Source organism: Mustela nigripes, chromosome 11, assembly GCF_022355385.1.
Source record: "Mustela nigripes isolate SB6536 chromosome 11, MUSNIG.SB6536, whole genome shotgun sequence".
NCBI classification, from domain to species: Eukaryota; Metazoa; Chordata; class Mammalia; order Carnivora; family Mustelidae; genus Mustela; species Mustela nigripes.
The window spans coordinates 9,545,509-9,561,336 of record NC_081567.1 but is presented as its reverse complement, the minus strand read 5'-3'; the positions used below and the strand labels follow the sequence as shown (position 1 = coordinate 9,561,336).

General features: G+C 55.4%; 2 protein-coding genes and 1 non-coding gene across 4 annotated transcripts; 1 reads left to right on the top strand and 2 right to left on the bottom strand.

The window, feature by feature from the left end:
• Nucleotides 1-207: 207 nt before the first annotated feature.
• Nucleotides 208-11,163, bottom strand: BUD23 (BUD23 rRNA methyltransferase and ribosome maturation factor). Of its 2 annotated transcripts, XM_059414696.1 has the most exons (12): nucleotides 11,060-11,162; nucleotides 10,924-10,961; nucleotides 8,928-9,023; nucleotides 8,755-8,837; nucleotides 8,561-8,657; nucleotides 6,581-6,677; nucleotides 5,037-5,087; nucleotides 4,361-4,446; nucleotides 4,109-4,154; nucleotides 3,890-3,948; nucleotides 602-691; nucleotides 208-472 (listed from the first exon to the last, which is right to left on the bottom strand). In XM_059414696.1, the coding sequence occupies exons 1-12, from the start codon at nucleotides 11,105-11,107 to the stop codon at nucleotides 418-420; spliced, it is 846 nt and encodes a 281-aa protein (XP_059270679.1). In that variant the 5' UTR covers nucleotides 11,108-11,162; the 3' UTR covers nucleotides 208-417. The 2 variants fall into 2 exon arrangements, with proteins under 2 accessions (XP_059270679.1, XP_059270680.1); XM_059414697.1 differs by lacking the exon at nucleotides 8,928-9,023 and having other exon boundaries at nucleotides 11,060-11,163.
• LOC132027351 (small Cajal body-specific RNA 20) lies at nucleotides 945-1,077 on the bottom strand. Its single transcript, XR_009407138.1, has one exon. It is a non-coding gene; the product is annotated as a small Cajal body-specific RNA 20 (non-coding RNA).
• Nucleotides 11,164-11,288: 125 nt separating the features above from the next.
• Nucleotides 11,289-13,950, top strand: DNAJC30 (DnaJ heat shock protein family (Hsp40) member C30). Its single transcript, XM_059414694.1, has one exon. The coding sequence runs from the start codon at nucleotides 11,315-11,317 to the stop codon at nucleotides 11,993-11,995; it is 681 nt and encodes a 226-aa protein (XP_059270677.1). The 5' UTR covers nucleotides 11,289-11,314; the 3' UTR covers nucleotides 11,996-13,950.
• The last annotated feature ends 1,878 nt before the right edge of the window (nucleotides 13,951-15,828 follow it).

Sequence of the window (15,828 nt, the reverse complement as noted above, 5' to 3'; positions counted from 1 at the left end):
TCCCGCAGATCCGCTCATCCGGCCCTTCGTCCCCTCATCGGCCTGTGCTGGATCGGTAAGCGGCCTGAGATGGAGTCCTGTGTTCCCTGTACGCTTCCAAGTTCTTCAAGCCTCATTTGGACCCGGGGCATCAGGCAGTAGCCCTGACCAGTGGAGGAACTCAAAAAATGCTTTTAGGGTCGGATCTGGAAAATGCCAGAACCACAGTTCCACGGAAAGTGGTTTATTGCTTTTAGAACAAGAACTTTTGTTAGTGAACAACAATGGTTAGAACTTGAGAACTTTCCTCTAACAGTATCTTGTCAGCTGACGAAGTAGGCACTTCAACAGAGAGAAGTCCCGGCGTGCAACAAGGCGTGCGACAAGGTACGCGACAACGGGCACAGCCGGGCCGTCCCAACACGCCCCGCTCGCCGCTCAGAAGCGGGGCTTGCGCCTGCGGCCGGTGTACGGGGTGTCCGGTCTGACCTCCCTGTGGCAAGAAAGTCAGAGCCCAGGCTCAGAAAACAAGGACCAAAGAACCCCCAGTACCCCTACAAATGCAGGGGAGCCGTGAGCAGCCCCGACCCCGTCCTCCCCAGCAGCCCGGCCCGGCCCTCACCTGCCCTGCCGCCTGCGGCGCGCCTTCTTCTCCAGCACCCACTGGCGGCTCTTCCTCACCAACCCGCGCCTGGCCATCCTGTACGGGATCCTGTGCGGGAGACACGGCTCTGAGGGGACGGAGGGCCTGCTTCGGTGTGTTTACTGGTCAGGCGCTGCCCGTGGGGCAGGCACGGAGGAGCCCCACTACTTTTGGGGCAACACAGGCCCGGGTCAGCTCCCGAGAGCCTGGCACCATCCAAGGAGAGCCAGAGGCCCCGTCCCCGGTGCAGCCACTTGAGCCCCTCACGTGGCCGTGGGGTCGGCACGCCTGGGACAGAGCACACGCGGGCTCCCGGCAGCTACGGTGTCGGAGGCCGGAAAACGCGGCTGCCAGCTCACGGCAGCCCCGACAATGCTCCTCCAGGGCTGATCTTGGCCTCTGGCCCTGGCTGAGGAGAAAAGGGAGCCCTCACACAGCCGCGTGGGAGAGAGGCCCTGAGAACACGGCTGTTTGCCCCCTCCAAACAGCTGGGATCAAGCGGCTTCCAGCCTAACTCCTGCCACGGAGGGCTGCTCGCCACCGGCGCAGCCACCACTCCCCGAGCACCTGACCGCACGACCCGGGGACGTCCCGTGGCAGCTGAGAGCCAGCCTCGGCCCTGAAGAGCCCACGGCGGGGCTATGGCAGGGGCAGCCACACGGGGCAGAGCGCATGCAGAGGCCCAGCAGCTGCTAAAGGAGCGACACGGGAAGGCAAAGCGGAGCCTAGGAAGAACAAGACGGCTGCTGAGGTAAGCGGGAATCTCTACAGGCAGAACGTGGGGCAGCCCCGGGACCTCGGCGCCACGGGGCAGGGAGGCCCTGAATGGATAGAGCAGAAGCTTAGGGGACAGAAGAGTCCTGTGCGCCCGGGACGAGAAGGAAGTGCACCCAACGGGATTCCGCGCGTCCGAAGCCCATGTTCCCTCCTTGCCTGGGGGCCAGGCCATGTCCACCCCGTCGCTGCTACGGCTCATCTGTTCTCACCTAACACTGACGTCCGAATCATCAAAAGTCAACCAACCACCCACCCCCCCAGGCGCCTGCGCAGCTCAGTGCAGCACGTGACTCTGTTTCTGCTCAGGTCACGATCTCGGGGTCCTGCCACCAAGCCCCAGCCCAGGCGCTGTCCTCGGTGTGGTCCGCTCGGGATTCTCCGGCCCTCCCTGCCACTCCCGCTCTCTACACACTTACATGTATCAATACACAATAAATACATAAAAAAAACCTACTTAAAAAAAAAAAGTATCTCAGAATCTCGCTTGCCTTATAAAAGGAGCAAGAGTTGTTGTCCCTTAAGTAAGCAGGGGTCAGGGACAGAAAGTGATCTAGACCCTTCGGTGTGTGCAGGCGGGGGGGTGGGGGGCACAAAGAAGACGGGAGTGCGCCCCCGACCGGGGGGCAGGAGCCTGAGGCACCAAGTGCAAACCAGGAGGCAGCTGCCACATGGGGGCCGGAAGGGCAGGACCACGCAAGCGGGAGCCTGGGGGAAGGACGAGCTGGGGGGCCAGCCGTGAGCCACAGAGGGGACGACGGGAGAGCCGTCGGGGCAGACGAGATGGCATGTGCCCCAGACGGAAGGTGCCGAGGGCAAAGTTGGTCAGAAGCGGCAAATGCCACAGGTGGACTGTCGTCAGAGCCAGAGAGAACGATCAGAAACAACAGGAACGGGAGAAGCCCCAACTATGCGCCCCACAGAGCAGCACACATCTCGGAGAGCCCCCCAGATCCCCGTGGGAATGGGCTGAGGAAGCTCAGGGAACCGATCACGGTGGGGGGGGGCGGTTCCGGGGGATCAGAGGGCTCCAGTCTGTGGCGGACACAGGGACACACGCGTGCTCTTCGGCACTGCGGCCTTCCAAACTCATTCATTCTCGCTCATTGTTCCTCTTAAAAATATCCATCTTAAAACCTTGGGGCTTTTCACTCCCATCAACCACAACAAAGAAATAACCACCTCTGCTGCCTTACCATCCGTTATCCAGCCAGGGAACCCTGGACACCGCTCACGGACCAGACCTGCTCTGACATCAGGGACATACCCGCGGTCCCCGAGTTCTCCTTCCGGGTGGGGAGACCCCCGACCACCCAGGAAGCAAAGGTGTGGGCTTCAGGGCAGCGGAAGACGGAGGGAAATAAGGGTGAGCAGAACTCAAGCAAGGACACCGGACAAGTGCCGAGACGGAATCGCCTTTGGTAGAAAATGAAGGGACCAGGAATGGACTCGTCCTGCCGCGGACGGAGGAGAAATCCAAAGGGGTAGGGAGGCCCGCGCAGCAGTGTCTGCATCAGGCAAGGGCGGCGGTGGAGGCTCAGGCTGGGGACGGGGCCGCCGCCTGTCCAGACGTGGGCACCAGGGGCGACAGGACGCGAAGGACTGGCTGGAGCGGACGTCAGAACGACAGGACCGGGGAGGGGGAAGAGTGGAGGGAGGGAGGCTTGGGGTGAACGGCAGGAGCTCGGCTTGGCCCCACACACGTGCGAAGTCGGGAATGGACACTCGGCGGGGGCGGGGGGGGGGTCAGAGGCTGGAGGCGGGGCTAAGGCCGCAGGCAGAAATCTGGAGCGAGGGGGCTAGGGCTGGAGGCTAAGGCAGCCGACAGAGAAGGGGGCCATGCTGGGCGCCCCAGGGTGCTCGGAGAAGGAAGAGCCGGCGAGCCGAGGACCAAACCGGGGTGGCGGGTGGGAGGCCGGGTGAGGAAAGCGTCAAGGGAGCGAGAGGCCGCGTCGGTGCCAACGGAGCAGGGCGTTAAGAGGACAGGAGAGCGCAGACCCGGCAGCAGCCACAGGTTTGGCAGGACAGAGGCTGCTGTGGCCTTGACCACAGTGACCGGTAAGGACAGGGAGGCAGGAGTGAGAGAACAGGGCGGTGCAGCAAGAGGCAGGTGTGAGATCGGATCCACGGGGGAGCCCCCACTCAGGGACGGCGAGCTGTCGTCGGCGGGTTCGGGACAGACGGTGCAGCCCGTGTGCGAGCGCATGGGAAGGAGCCCGGAGAGCGGACAGGAGCGTGCGGGAGAGGGGGCACGGGGGCGTCCAGGTCGCAGGTGGGGAGGGAAAGCAGAAAAGAAGGCCGTGTGGCTGTCCGGGGACATCCAGCAGGGCCCCAGCCGCCCAGCCTGAGGCAGGGGCAGGCTCAGGCCTGGGAGGGCTCCCACTCTGTCACCACTGTGGCGCCACTGTCCCACTTGGACCTGTGAGACCTCGTGAAAGCGGAGCGTCGCCGCCTTCCTCCAGCCCCGCCTGCCAGCCCCGGCAGCCGCTTTACCTCTCACTCGTGAACTCGGACTCCCTGGTCTCCTCTTCATCATTGCTCTCGTTCAGGGCCTGCGGGGACCAGAGTGCTCTTAGATTGTCCTGGCGGGCTCCACAACTGCCTGTCCCACCCCAAAGAGGCCGGGCCACCCAGGCCTAAGCCCTTCCAAGGGCTCAGCCCCACAAGTGAAGAATCCTAAGGCCACGAGCCTGCAAACTCTGGGTCCCTCACCTTTGGCAGAAAGGTTGAAGGCCCAGAAAACAAGCAGAGGTAGAACCTGAAACCAGAAAGTAGAGTGAGGGCTGGGCTCAGAGAGCTTTCGTGGGGGGATGCTGGGGAGAAGACCTCAAGGCACCCTCCCTCCCACACACAGGTGCAGAACGTGACGGCCCTGGGGACCCAGCCCCGCTCGCCTCTGGCCGGCTCATCACCCCAACACCCTCTCTGCTCGGCGTGGGCAGCAAGTGAGGCCCCAGCACTCACTTCTTGGCCTTGGCGCTGTTGGGGAAGTCCACCACCACGCCACCGGTGAAGCCAGCCTTGGTGGCCTGGGTCGTGATGAGCTCCAGCTGAGGAGAGAACAGCAGCGAATTTTGTGTAGACCAAAAGCTACATGAAGGAAAAGGCAGGCTGGAACCAACAATGCCCCTATCTTCTCTCTAGCCCAGGGACCCATCTCCCCCACGCCCATCTCAGGGATGAAAGGCCACCACGGAGGCCACCACGGAGGGCAAACTGGTTCACGTGAGGACTGGAGACCGCTCCCCACCTGTCTTTCAGGATCTGCGCCTCTACTCCTCAGCCCCACGGAGGACACTCCACAGCAGACAGCTTTGCTCTCCTCTCAAATCCTCCCCAATTTCTGTACCTTTGATTACGGGAGCCAGAACTAGCCTGTTAACTGAGACACGCGTCTGTTGGCAGACAAACGTCCTTATCCCAACTCTCTGCCCAGATACCACGACGCTCTTCCCTAGGATGACGGGTCATAAAACGTGCCAGCAGGGGCTGGAGGAAGCCCTCCCAGAGGCTCGCTCCCTAGTTCCCCTACCAGTCAGCAACAGGTTCCTTGTTCTGTCCCCTCCCAGCAGGAGGCAGGTAAGTGGGGAGCAGGACAGCTTCTGGGCTGTCCTAGCCCTCTAGGAACCAAGGGGCTCACCTGCTCTGAGTTCTCAGGGTACAGCTGCAGGACGGCCCGGGCTCCACGGACCTGCAAGCGACAGAAACATCACTCTCCTACAAAACCACCATGGGCTCAGGGCCCAACGCTTCTCCGCTCCTCGCTCACTCAACATCTGAAACCTCACTCGCTACACGACGCTGTTCCTAGGGCCTGGGATACAAGCTGGGAAGAGAGCGAGCCCCGGAACTTGTGGAGCTCATGTTTGAGAGAGAAAGGCTGCCAATTCACAGTCCTGATTTAGTGCCAAAAAAAAGAATATTACAGCAAAGAACGGTGAGTGCCAAGAGACTGTTGGGTTTACTTTTGGTTCAAGGAAGGCCGCTCTGAGGGACACCTGAGCAGAGGCCTGAAATGTAGCAGGCGGGGAGCCGGCTACACACAGGAGGGAAACCACTTCGGCAGAAAGGCAAACACAAAGGCCACCAGAACCTCGGATTAGCTCCCGCGCACGTGTGACGGAAACCACACGCCGCACAAGCCCAGCTGGTCGCCTGCAAAACCACCCATCCTAAGAAAACCAGGATGAGGTGCGGAGATGAAGGAGACCAAGAAACATCTAGGACCGTTCAAAAGTGAAAGGACTCAATTTTCGGACTTAAAATCTCAAACTATCTTCTAATCCTGTAACACAACCGAAATCAACAGTATCAGTTACGAGGACAAAGTAAAGCTTAATAAAAGCTCTGTGATAAACCACCACCCCGCTCCCCATCAGAGCATTAGCAGTAGGGGAGGGAGGGGTGGGAGTCAGAGGATGCGGGCACACGGTGAGCCCTGGACACGAAGTCTCTGTCCTCGCTCTGGGGACTCCATGCCCCCAAACCAACTTCCGATTAAAATACAGTGCAGGGGGGGGCACCTGGGTGGCTCAGTGGGTTAAGCCTCTGCCTTCGCCTCAGGTCATGATCCCATCGTCCTGGGATCAAGCCCCGCATCTGGCTCTCTGCTCAGCCGGGAGCCTGCTTCCCCCTCTCTCTGCCTGCCTCTCTGCCTACTTGTGATCGATTTCTCTCTGTGTCAAATAAATAAACAAAATCTTTTTTTTTTTTTTAAAGATTTTATTTATTTATTTGACAGACAGAGATCACAAGTAGGCAGAGAAGCAGGCAGATAGAGAGGAAGGGAAGCAGGCCCCCTGCTGAGCAGAGAGCTCGATGTGGGACTCGATCCCAGGACCCTGAGATCATGACCTGAGTCGAAGGCAGTGGCTTAACCCACTGAGCCACCCAGGTGCCCAATAAATAAAATCTTTAAAAAAAAAAAAAAAAAAAACAGTGCAGTGGGGACACAGAACAGTGATCGGTCTCAGATTTTGATACCAGCATCTTCTACGTTTCGTTAGGGATGTCAGACCACTGAGCTTTCCTCTTAAGACTAAAGACCTGGACAGAAGTAACCATAGTAAAGTCCTGTCACCGTTCTTGGGTCCTGTGGTCCCATCTGAAGGGCTTTTCCTAGCGCGTCAGTACCTGCAGGAGGGATAAGCCACCAGCCCAGACGGGAAGGAGACCTCTACTCACCAGCACAGAGTACAGAGAGGAGAAGAAGCAGTACAGGCGCTTGGCAGGGACGTCCGACTTCTTGTTTGCATTACAGAGCCACTGAATAGCAGAAATGCTGAGAAAGGAAGGGACCCCGTCAGGAGAGGGACCAACACGCGCTGCTCCCTCCACCACCTCTTCGAGGCACTAACATCATGCATATCCTTCAGCCCCAACCCTCCTGCCCACAGGTCTCTTTCTGGCCACGCGCAGATCCACTCCAGCTCACCATTCTACAACAGGACAGAAAAGAGTGAACAGGAGGTCAGCACTGACTTCCTTGTAGCCAGTCCGAACAAGTATTTTCTCAACCTTGTTTCTCCACGCATCTCGAATTTAAATTTACACAGCACGTCAAGGCTCTCTGCCACCTGCCCCTTCATTCCCTTCCTGTGATCAAAGGAAAACCCCTTTGTAATACTTAACGCAAACACCCTCATTCATTCATCCTCCTCAATCGGTTCCTTTAACTGTACTCACTCGGCGTCTTCACCATCCACAGACCTAAAAGCCTCAAGCGCCTATTAGAAACCCCTCTCAGGTAAGTCCCGCTTCACTGCTGTGCACACACATATCCACAGAACCCCAAACCCCGCTTGTCCGTCCAAATGCCTCTCCCAGCTTTTTACTTCCCTCTACCTCTCTCCTGGGTCAGCGCCCCTCACTGCCTCACTTCTTCAACCATCTCGCTTCTCTCCTCTTAAATAATCTTCCCAAAGTACAGCTCTGATCTGGTCCCTCCCCAGCTTCCCATCGACTACTCAATAGAGCCCACACTTCTCAGCAGAGTTTAAAATTCCTTATCCTTCCCACGCGATCTATCAGACTCCTTTCCCCGGCCTCTTCTGTCCCCTGGTTCACACTGTTCCTTCACTCAGAAACCCTCCCCATGACTATCCAAATTCCTCAGGGCCCTCAAGGCCCAACCCAACCCCTCCTCCTTCTAAAGGCTTCCCTGTGTTCTCTGGCCTCTCCTCAGCACTGTGGTGGGCTCCACAACTCCCCAGTCACACTCCACACTCGACTTCGTGTTTAGTTGCCATGTCTTACAGCCCCTAATACGCCATGGAGAGTCTTAAAAGCTATATATCTCCACAAACTCCACAAACTCTTGGTACCATGTCCTACATGTAAGCAATGCCAAAAAAAAAAAGTTTGCCATGCCATCTCTAAAAAAACAAACAAATAACAACTTACTCCTCAAACACACAGACCTGATGGCTGACTGTTGGTTTCCCGCAGCTTAGAACAGCTCACCCAATCATTACTAAAAAGCCACGGCCATCCTTGAAACGTGGTTTCTCCCCAGTCTTGTTCCCAGATGTAAACTAATCCCTAACCCTAAAAAACCTCTTCAAATCCAAATTTTCCTGCTCACCCAGATCCCCACTGTTCAGGCCACAATCACAGGAGGAGGCATCCCCCCCGGGGAAGGATTAAGGTTATGACTTCTTCCTTATCCCCTACCTCTACCCCATCAACAACACAGCACAGGAAATATTCAACAGAACTTGACCACAGAAGACAAACTTCACATTTCAGTCATTTCAATGTTCATGTTATCAAAGTACTATGTAAATGTCCCAAACTTCACCCTGACAACCCAGAAAGAGCCAAGTCACTGAAGAGACTGGAAAATTCTGGGCCACTCTCTGCTACAGAGCTATTCAAAAAGAAGGCAACAAGATGGCCACTGGCACCCACAAAATGGCTCCTGAAGGTGTGAAAAGACCCCCCCCAAGCAGACAGAGTATCTATACCAGAAGTACCTGAACCTGGCAGCGTAAGATGATCAAAGAACTAGACAGCTTCAAAATACCAAAAAAACTGACATAACTGGGGACACTGGTCTAACCTGGGGATGTGTATTTTTAAGTATCCCGGGTAACTCTGCAGCACAGCCAATATGGGAAGCACCGATCTGCAGGACTAAAAGTAGGATGCAAAGACTCTTCTCACCTGATACATCCATCAAAGGAACCTGGTTTGAAGGGGATGCCCTGGCCCATGTCCCCCAGAAGCAGGTCTCCCTCAGTGTCTCGGTCCAAGGCCGCATCTACATGGGAAAAGAGAGTATCAGGGAAACAGACGATGCCCACTGCTCCACACTCATGAAGAGCAGTCCGTTCCAGGGCAAAGCAGGTCAGACTTACCCAGCATGGCAGGGCTGATGTCGATGCCTACCCAGTAGTGCCCTTCATCCGAGAGATAATCTCCACTCAGCCCAGAACCACAGCTGGAAGGCACAAACAGGAGCTCAAAAGCATGAGCAGCAAAGACACTCCACCACCACCTAGACAACCTGAACTGGGCCCCAGGATCTCACCCAATATCCAAGAGGTAACAGGGCTGACCCTCGGGCAGACAAAGGAGCTCCAAAGCTCGCCCAGCCATTTTGGTCTGGACATCAATCATCCGTGAGCTGGGAAGGCAAAAAACACAAACAAGCGATAAAAGAATTCTGAGCTAAAACATCACCCAGAGCAAAAGAAAAAAGGGAAAAAAAAAAAAAAAAAAGGCAGACAAAGAGGAAAAGGAACAATCCCCCTGAGGTACTTTCCCTGTCACCATACTCAACTATTTAAAAGTGACCCCCAGGGCGCCTGGGTGGCTCAGTGGGTTAAAGCCTCTGCCTTCAGCTCAGGTCATGGTCCCAGGGTGCTGGGATCGAGCCCCATATCGGGCTCTCTGCACAGCAGGGAGCCTGCTTCCTTCCTTCCTCTCTCTCTCTGCCTGCCTCTCTGCCTACTTGTGATCTCTGTCAAATAAATAAATAAAATCTTTAAATAAATAAATAAAGGTGACTCCCAAACCCATATAATATCACAAGTTTTTTGGGGGGACACTAAATTATAACTCAACCCGTTGCAATGCTAATGTGAAGGGAACAAATCACCGAGCTCAATGACTAATCATTGGGGATTTTCAACTCAGTGAAGTTCTGATATGGTTGTTACTTAAAAACACACTTTCTGGGCATGTGGGCGATTCAGTCGTCAAGGATTTGCCTTCAGCTCCGATCATGATCCCAGGGTCCTGGGATCGAGCCCCACGTTGGGCTCCCTGCTCTGCAGGAAGCCTGCTTCTCCCTCTCCCCCTGCTTGTGTTCCCTCTCTTGCGCTGTCAAATAAACAAAATGTAAAAAACAAAACAAAACAAAACAAAAAAAAAAACACATTTTCTGGAAGAATTACCCACCATAGTAGCTCTGTTGCGTAAGGCTCAACAGTGCACAACAAAAGTCTCTATCAGGGGTGCCTGGGTGGCTCAGTGGGTTAAAACCTCTGCCTTCCGCTCAGGGCATGATCTTGAGGTCTTGGGATGGAACCCTGCATCAGGCTCTCTGCTCAGTGGGGAGCCTGCTTCCCGCCCTCCCCACCCCACCTCTCACCTACTTGTGATCTCTGCCAAATAAATAAATAAAATCTTTTTTTAAAAATCTGTATCATTTTGTCTATGAGATATAGAGTGCAGGCCACATAGGACGGTGATAACAATGAAATACGTAAAATTAACTGTAGTAATACTTTACCCAACCCCATATACCTGATAACATGCCTTCCTTAACCCATTATGCTCTAAACATTCCAACACATCCGTTTCCTTCATATTAAATAATTCAAACTAAGTATTAATAAAATATTAACGTTTCCTTCATAAGAAGTGATTCAAACTGAGTATTAGTTCAGTGGATGACGACCCCTAAGAAAAACCGGGTCTCTAGTAGATGGGTCTACCCCAAGACCAGGACAGGGAATTCCACACAGCTTTGTAGGGGGAAGAAAGTTGACGCCGCTGCTTAAGGACAACCGCGGTCGGCGATTTCTGCCGACCTCCTGGGTCTCGGGCTCGAGTTTAAACGGGAGCAGAGAACAGTTCTGTCCACAGCAGCGAATCCGAAAAGGAAGGCTTGCGGGTCCCTGTTCTAGCCCTCCGCTCTTCCCCGCTGCGGGCCCCGCACCCGCAGTTCTTCGAGAACCCGAGACCTACAGACATTCTGTGAATGCGCCTTCCTTCCCCTCAGCGGCCCCCACGGCCCCCTGCCCATTTTACCCCGCGCTTCCAACAAGCGGTCACCTGAAACTCTGAAAACCCCCGGGAGACAGCACGCAGCATCCACCCCCATCTGAACGCTACTTGACGGAGGCCCGGAGGATTCCGAGCTTTTTCTAACGCTGACTCTCCCACTGCCCAGAACTGGAATCAGTCCCTGTCCCTCCCTTTCCCCGCAGCCCCCCAATTCTGCGCGCTTTCCCAGCCATGCCCGCTGTTGGGTCAACCTGCCGGTTCCCGACCCCCGACAACATGTGGGCTCCCCTTACTTGCGCACGTATTTCCGGGCTTCATTCTTGTCATAAAACTGCGGGAGACAAAAAAGGAAGAGCAGTAGAGGAGGAATCAAGACGCGGCAGCCCCACCCGCGGAAAGAAGGGGATTCGCCGAGCAAAAGCCTCTCACCAGCTCCGGGGGCCCGCCGTGCTCCGGCCTCTTGCTGCGAAACGCCATATCCGCGCCTCAGCCTCGAGACTGGGACTGGCGTCCCGGAAATCCGCCTTTTATGTCATCGGCTCCACGCCCACCTCTCAACACGCATGCTCCGCCCCTCTCCCCGCCTCCGCTTTTACTCGATTGGCTACAGGGCGGACGCGCTGCGAACAACGCACGCCTCCCATTGGCCAGTTCGTCTTGCACCGCCCGCGTGTCCCATCCAAGATGGCAGCCAGGCGCGATATGAGGTGTTCGCGGCGGTTACTGTGGAGGTTGTGGCGGGTCCCGACCGGTCCACAGAACCGGGGATCCGGCCTGGGCCTACAAGCGAGGACTTACTCCCAGGGCGACCGCTCATACTCGCGCACCGCGCTCTACGAGCTGCTCGGCGTCCCCTCCACGGCCACGCAGGCGCAAATCAAGGCAGCTTACTACCGGCAGAGCTTCCTCTACCACCCGGACCGCAACTCGGGGAGCGCCGAGGCTGCCGAGCGCTTCACGCGCATCTCCCAGGCCTACTTGGTGCTGGGCAGTGCCACCTTGCGTCGCAAGTATGACCGCGGCCTGCTCAGCGACGAGGACCTGCGCGGACCTGATGTCCGGCCCTCCAAGGGGCCCGCCGGCGATGACCGCTCGCCCCGCGCCCGGCCACCTGCCTCTTGGGCCCACGACCGCGGTCAGGCCGCGGCGGGCGCCAGCCGCACCATGTTCAACTTCGACGCCTTCTACCAAGCGCACTACGGAGAGCAGCTGGAGCGCGAGCGGCGCCAGCGGGCCCGGCGAGAGGCCCTGCGCAAGCAGCAGGAGGACCGGGCCAGGAAGGGCTTCCGCTGGGACGAGACCCGAGACACGACTTTTGTGTTCCTTCTCCTCACAGCCTTCGTCCTCATAGGCTTTCGTTTTTAATCGGAGAGAGGAGGAGGAGGAGGAGGAGGACAGGGCAGCCGCCCCCAGCCAGCCCCGAGAAAATGGCCTTTCCGGTCTGCTTGAACCCTTTGCCTTCGGTAGTCTACCTCTGCTGGGGTCCGGAGGAGCTGCCTACCCCCCTCTTCGTCCCCGGCCGCCCAGCTTAGCCATCCACCTGCACGCCCCTCCCCCACGGCCCCGGGAAGAAGGCTTTCGGATGCCCAAGAAAGAGGCCCCGAGAAGAAGAGTCCCGAAAGCCCGAGAGGGAAGGGTTTTCTGGAGTCCCTTGGGTGCCCGCTTCCAGAGGTTGCCTTCCTGATGTTGTCAACTTCTGGAACACGCGCTCTGGCTTTGTTCTAAAGCTCGGGGCAAGCCCTGTCTGCTCCTGCCCCCGCGTTCGTCCGGTGGGGCGCCTGTGTAACCTTGAACCGTGCCATGTGACCCATTGTTGGCTGCCGAAAGAAAAATCCTGGGGTTGTACGAACCTTGTCTTTCTGTGAGTTCCCCAGCCACAGGTGAGACGTGATGTAGGGGAAGAATGGGACCTTTGGAAACCTTGCCACTCTTGATCAGCCCCAGGCCCCACTCCCCCTTCCGCTGGGGCCATGTGGGAGCAGGAAAGCAAGGTCACCGGGAGTAAGGGACCAGAGTGCCTCTGTAGGACCTCGGAGAAATTACTCGGTGGCATGGCCACAGAGGAACAAATCATTTTGCTCTCTTGAGGTCTGTCACACTTTATTATCCATAGTTCTAATGGGCTCAGGGATTAAAACATGATGTTAGAGGCCAGTTTATCCTTGGGACAGTGTGCCCCTTGCTAACTGTACAGTCCTGTCCCTTCCCCGAAAGACCGCAACAAACTGGAAATTTGAATCCGGCAAACTGGGATGGCGGCCTGTCCTCTTGTTGAACCTCACAAGTCAAGTCCTTGAAACCTGGCAGCTCGAGCGTGGCGTCGACGGTACTTGTCAGGGAGAGGAGGCATGTGGTGGAAACTTGGTTCTTTATTCAGAGCTGGCTGGGGCTTTTTTCTCTCTCGGTGTCTAAGTCGAGCTAAGCAGTACCGGTCACCGCTTGGCTGGAGCTGTATTAGTCAGGCTCTTGATTCTGTGTCCCTCATCATGGTGGTGGGGGGCGGGGAGGGGGGCTGTGGGAGTTCAGCAGCTCAGGTGTTCCTGCACTAGGGCTAAGTGGAAAGCTGTAGGATAGGAAAACCTTCGCAAGAGATCTACCACAAGAGTGAGGACAGAAGTGTAGGTTCTAACCAAAGCCAGCGGTGCCTAGGTATATTAGTAAGAACTGCTCTTGAGAAATCCTAATAATTAGGATAAGGCCACAGCTAGTTCAAATTGGTGTCTCAGAAATGATTTTGATTTTAGCCTTGGAGGTTGGGGCAAAATCTTTGGACTTTGCTGTGACCATACGATTCAGTGGTAAAGATTTGAGCAGGCTTTGGATTCAGACCTGGTAGGCTCACTTAGCCTTGGTTTGGGGGGAGGGGCAGATGTACTTTTAGAGAGAACATTTAATGTTACTATGTTTCATATTTGGAAAACAAGTCATTCTTGGAATACAAACAACAGGAAGTGTTTGGCTTGGTAGAATGTGCCAGAAACCAGTGGTTTGCAACCAGGCACCTGGACAAATAATGGAGTGTCCTTGGGCCATGATTCTGTCAGAGTTTCTATCAAAAAGGATTGGGGTTCTTTGGGGGTTTGTATAAACACTAGTGGTCTGTAATAGCTGGGACCTTTCTCATCGGTGGCTGTATATACACCCCCCGAGTCTGTGTTCTGTCCGTGAATGTCAAAGCTAAGAACATTCCCTGGGGTCCCAGAACACGGAGGTATATAGGAAGTTCCAGAAGGTTGGGGGAGGGGCAGACCCTTTGAAACTTCTGGAACATTCCATGCAACTCCAAGGAGGGTGGTCAATAAAGTTTATTAATCATCCAACTGTAAGACTCTCCTTAGGCCTTAGAACCAGGCTCACGTTCTTCTCACAGTGCCATCCTGCCTGCCTCAGGTGTTTTGTTTTCATTTTTGTTTTTTAGCCCAGAGTGAACTCTACTCTCTCTAAGATGGAGTCTGGGCCCTTTATGGAAAGGGAGATGTGTGGGAGGCTTTCTCAAGGATCCCCAAACTGGTTCCCATCATGTTCCCCCCTTCCCACCTTTCCCCCTTCTCCTGAGATGGCCCTAAGTCGTGACTTTCTCAGTTTCTTACCTGCCCTACAGAGGAGAGGCAGAACCAGGCCGGGGATATCATCCCCGCCTTCTAGGGGCTGCTGCCCAGTTACGGATAGTGGAGGAAGGCTCAGACATGTTCAACTCAAGACCCTTTGCTCTGTTTGATCACAAACTAAAAACGCCCTCAAAGGTCGGACCTAGGACAGGAGAAGGGTAAGATCAGCCCAGCCCACCTCAGGCTGCGTTCATGGGGGTGGGCAAGTACGGTGTGCCGGTGAGTGCCACGCATACGAGTCCCGGACGGAGAGACACGGACAAGACAGTAGGCAAAGGTATACTTGTGTAGGCAATTCCAGTACTGTCTTTGGACTCGATCGGGACTTTATTTCTCCTGAGCCAAACTTTGCCCTTTGTTACGTTTTTTCCTGTTGGGAAACTGATCCTTTACAGACCCCAGCGCTGAGGGAGTAGGATTTCTTGCTTCCCTTCTGAGGTTCTGGCTTTTTGTTCACTTGATGCACCTTTCCTTCCATAATGATCCTAGCATGAGCCAAGATGAATACGAATAACCTCCCTTAGACCAATGAGTTGTCCATTTGGTCATTAATATATAACGTAATGCACGCACGCACACACGCGCACGCACAGAGTCCTTACGGTCGCAAGCCTCGGCACCATGGATGGAGCCCAAGTAAGTGGCCACCATACTCGTTTTGGGGGAAATGGCCTCAGGGTGAAGGTGGCATATCTCAGACCTTTCTGGAAGGTCACCAGATCGCAGGAAGAGAGGCTAGGAAGTACTGGTGTTCCTTCAATCCACTGTCTTGAATTCAGTGCCCTAGAGAAGTAGGCTCTATCCTGGTTTTTACCTCTTCTCCATGCCTCAGCCTTGTGACAAGATCACACACTGCCACCTGCCATGGTCAGGATCATAGGAGAAGGCCCGCCTTGCCTGCCCTCAGTACCTTGGTTCTCAGGCCAGCTTGTGGGTCTGGTGGCCATACGGTTTGTGCAAAGCAGTTGAGGATCCCTCTGTTACTGTGTGAGGATGACCGTGAGACCTGAATCTGGGTCCTCGTGGTGAACTTGTATATACTGAGAACGCTCAGTGCCGTCATCCCCAAGAAGCAGGTGCAGAGAGCACTTGCTCTGAGGTCATGGTCATGGTGTTACGCAATCTCTCTCTTACGGCTGGGGTCCTCTGCGTTCTCCCTCCCATCCGGCTTTGGCCCCTACAGAATTCACACCCTCAGTTCTGGGAGGGGGCTTCTGGTAGACAAGGCAAGGCCTGTTTCAGGAGGACCAAGAATGGGCTGCAGTTCATGGCCCCAGAGGCCACACAGCCAACTTACACACCGTGTTTCGCTCTGACTGGCACCACATCTTCAAAAACTTCAGCCAACTTTCAAAACGGAAGACTATATAAAAAAACAGATTTCTGACTTCTCTCAAAAAACGAGAAAACTTGCTGCCTTTGTGCTCACTTCCACACTTGTACTAGCACCTGGGAAAAGCTGTTAACATGTGCCTTTTAGGGAGGACATGGCTCCCGGGTTTGCGGCACGCCCACCCACAGTGGGGAAGCGTAAAAGACCTTGATCCACACACTTGGCCATTTTGCTCATAATAGAGAAATGTCTCTCTA

Coding starts and splice junctions, on each gene's coding strand:
- BUD23 (XM_059414696.1), bottom strand. CDS start 11,107: ATGGCGTTTCGCAGCAAGAGGCCGGAGCACGGCGGGCCCCCGGAGCTG. Junction 8,658..8,754: donor CATCAGCCCTGCCATGCTGG/GTAAGTCTGACC, acceptor TTTCCCATGTAG/ATGCGGCCTTGGACCGAGAC. Junction 5,088..6,580: donor CCTCTCTGTACTCTGTGCTG/GTGAGTAGAGGT, acceptor TGTCGCTTGCAG/GTCCGTGGAGCCCGGGCCGT.
- DNAJC30 (XM_059414694.1), top strand. CDS start 11,315: ATGGCAGCCAGGCGCGATATGAGGTGTTCGCGGCGGTTACTGTGGAGG.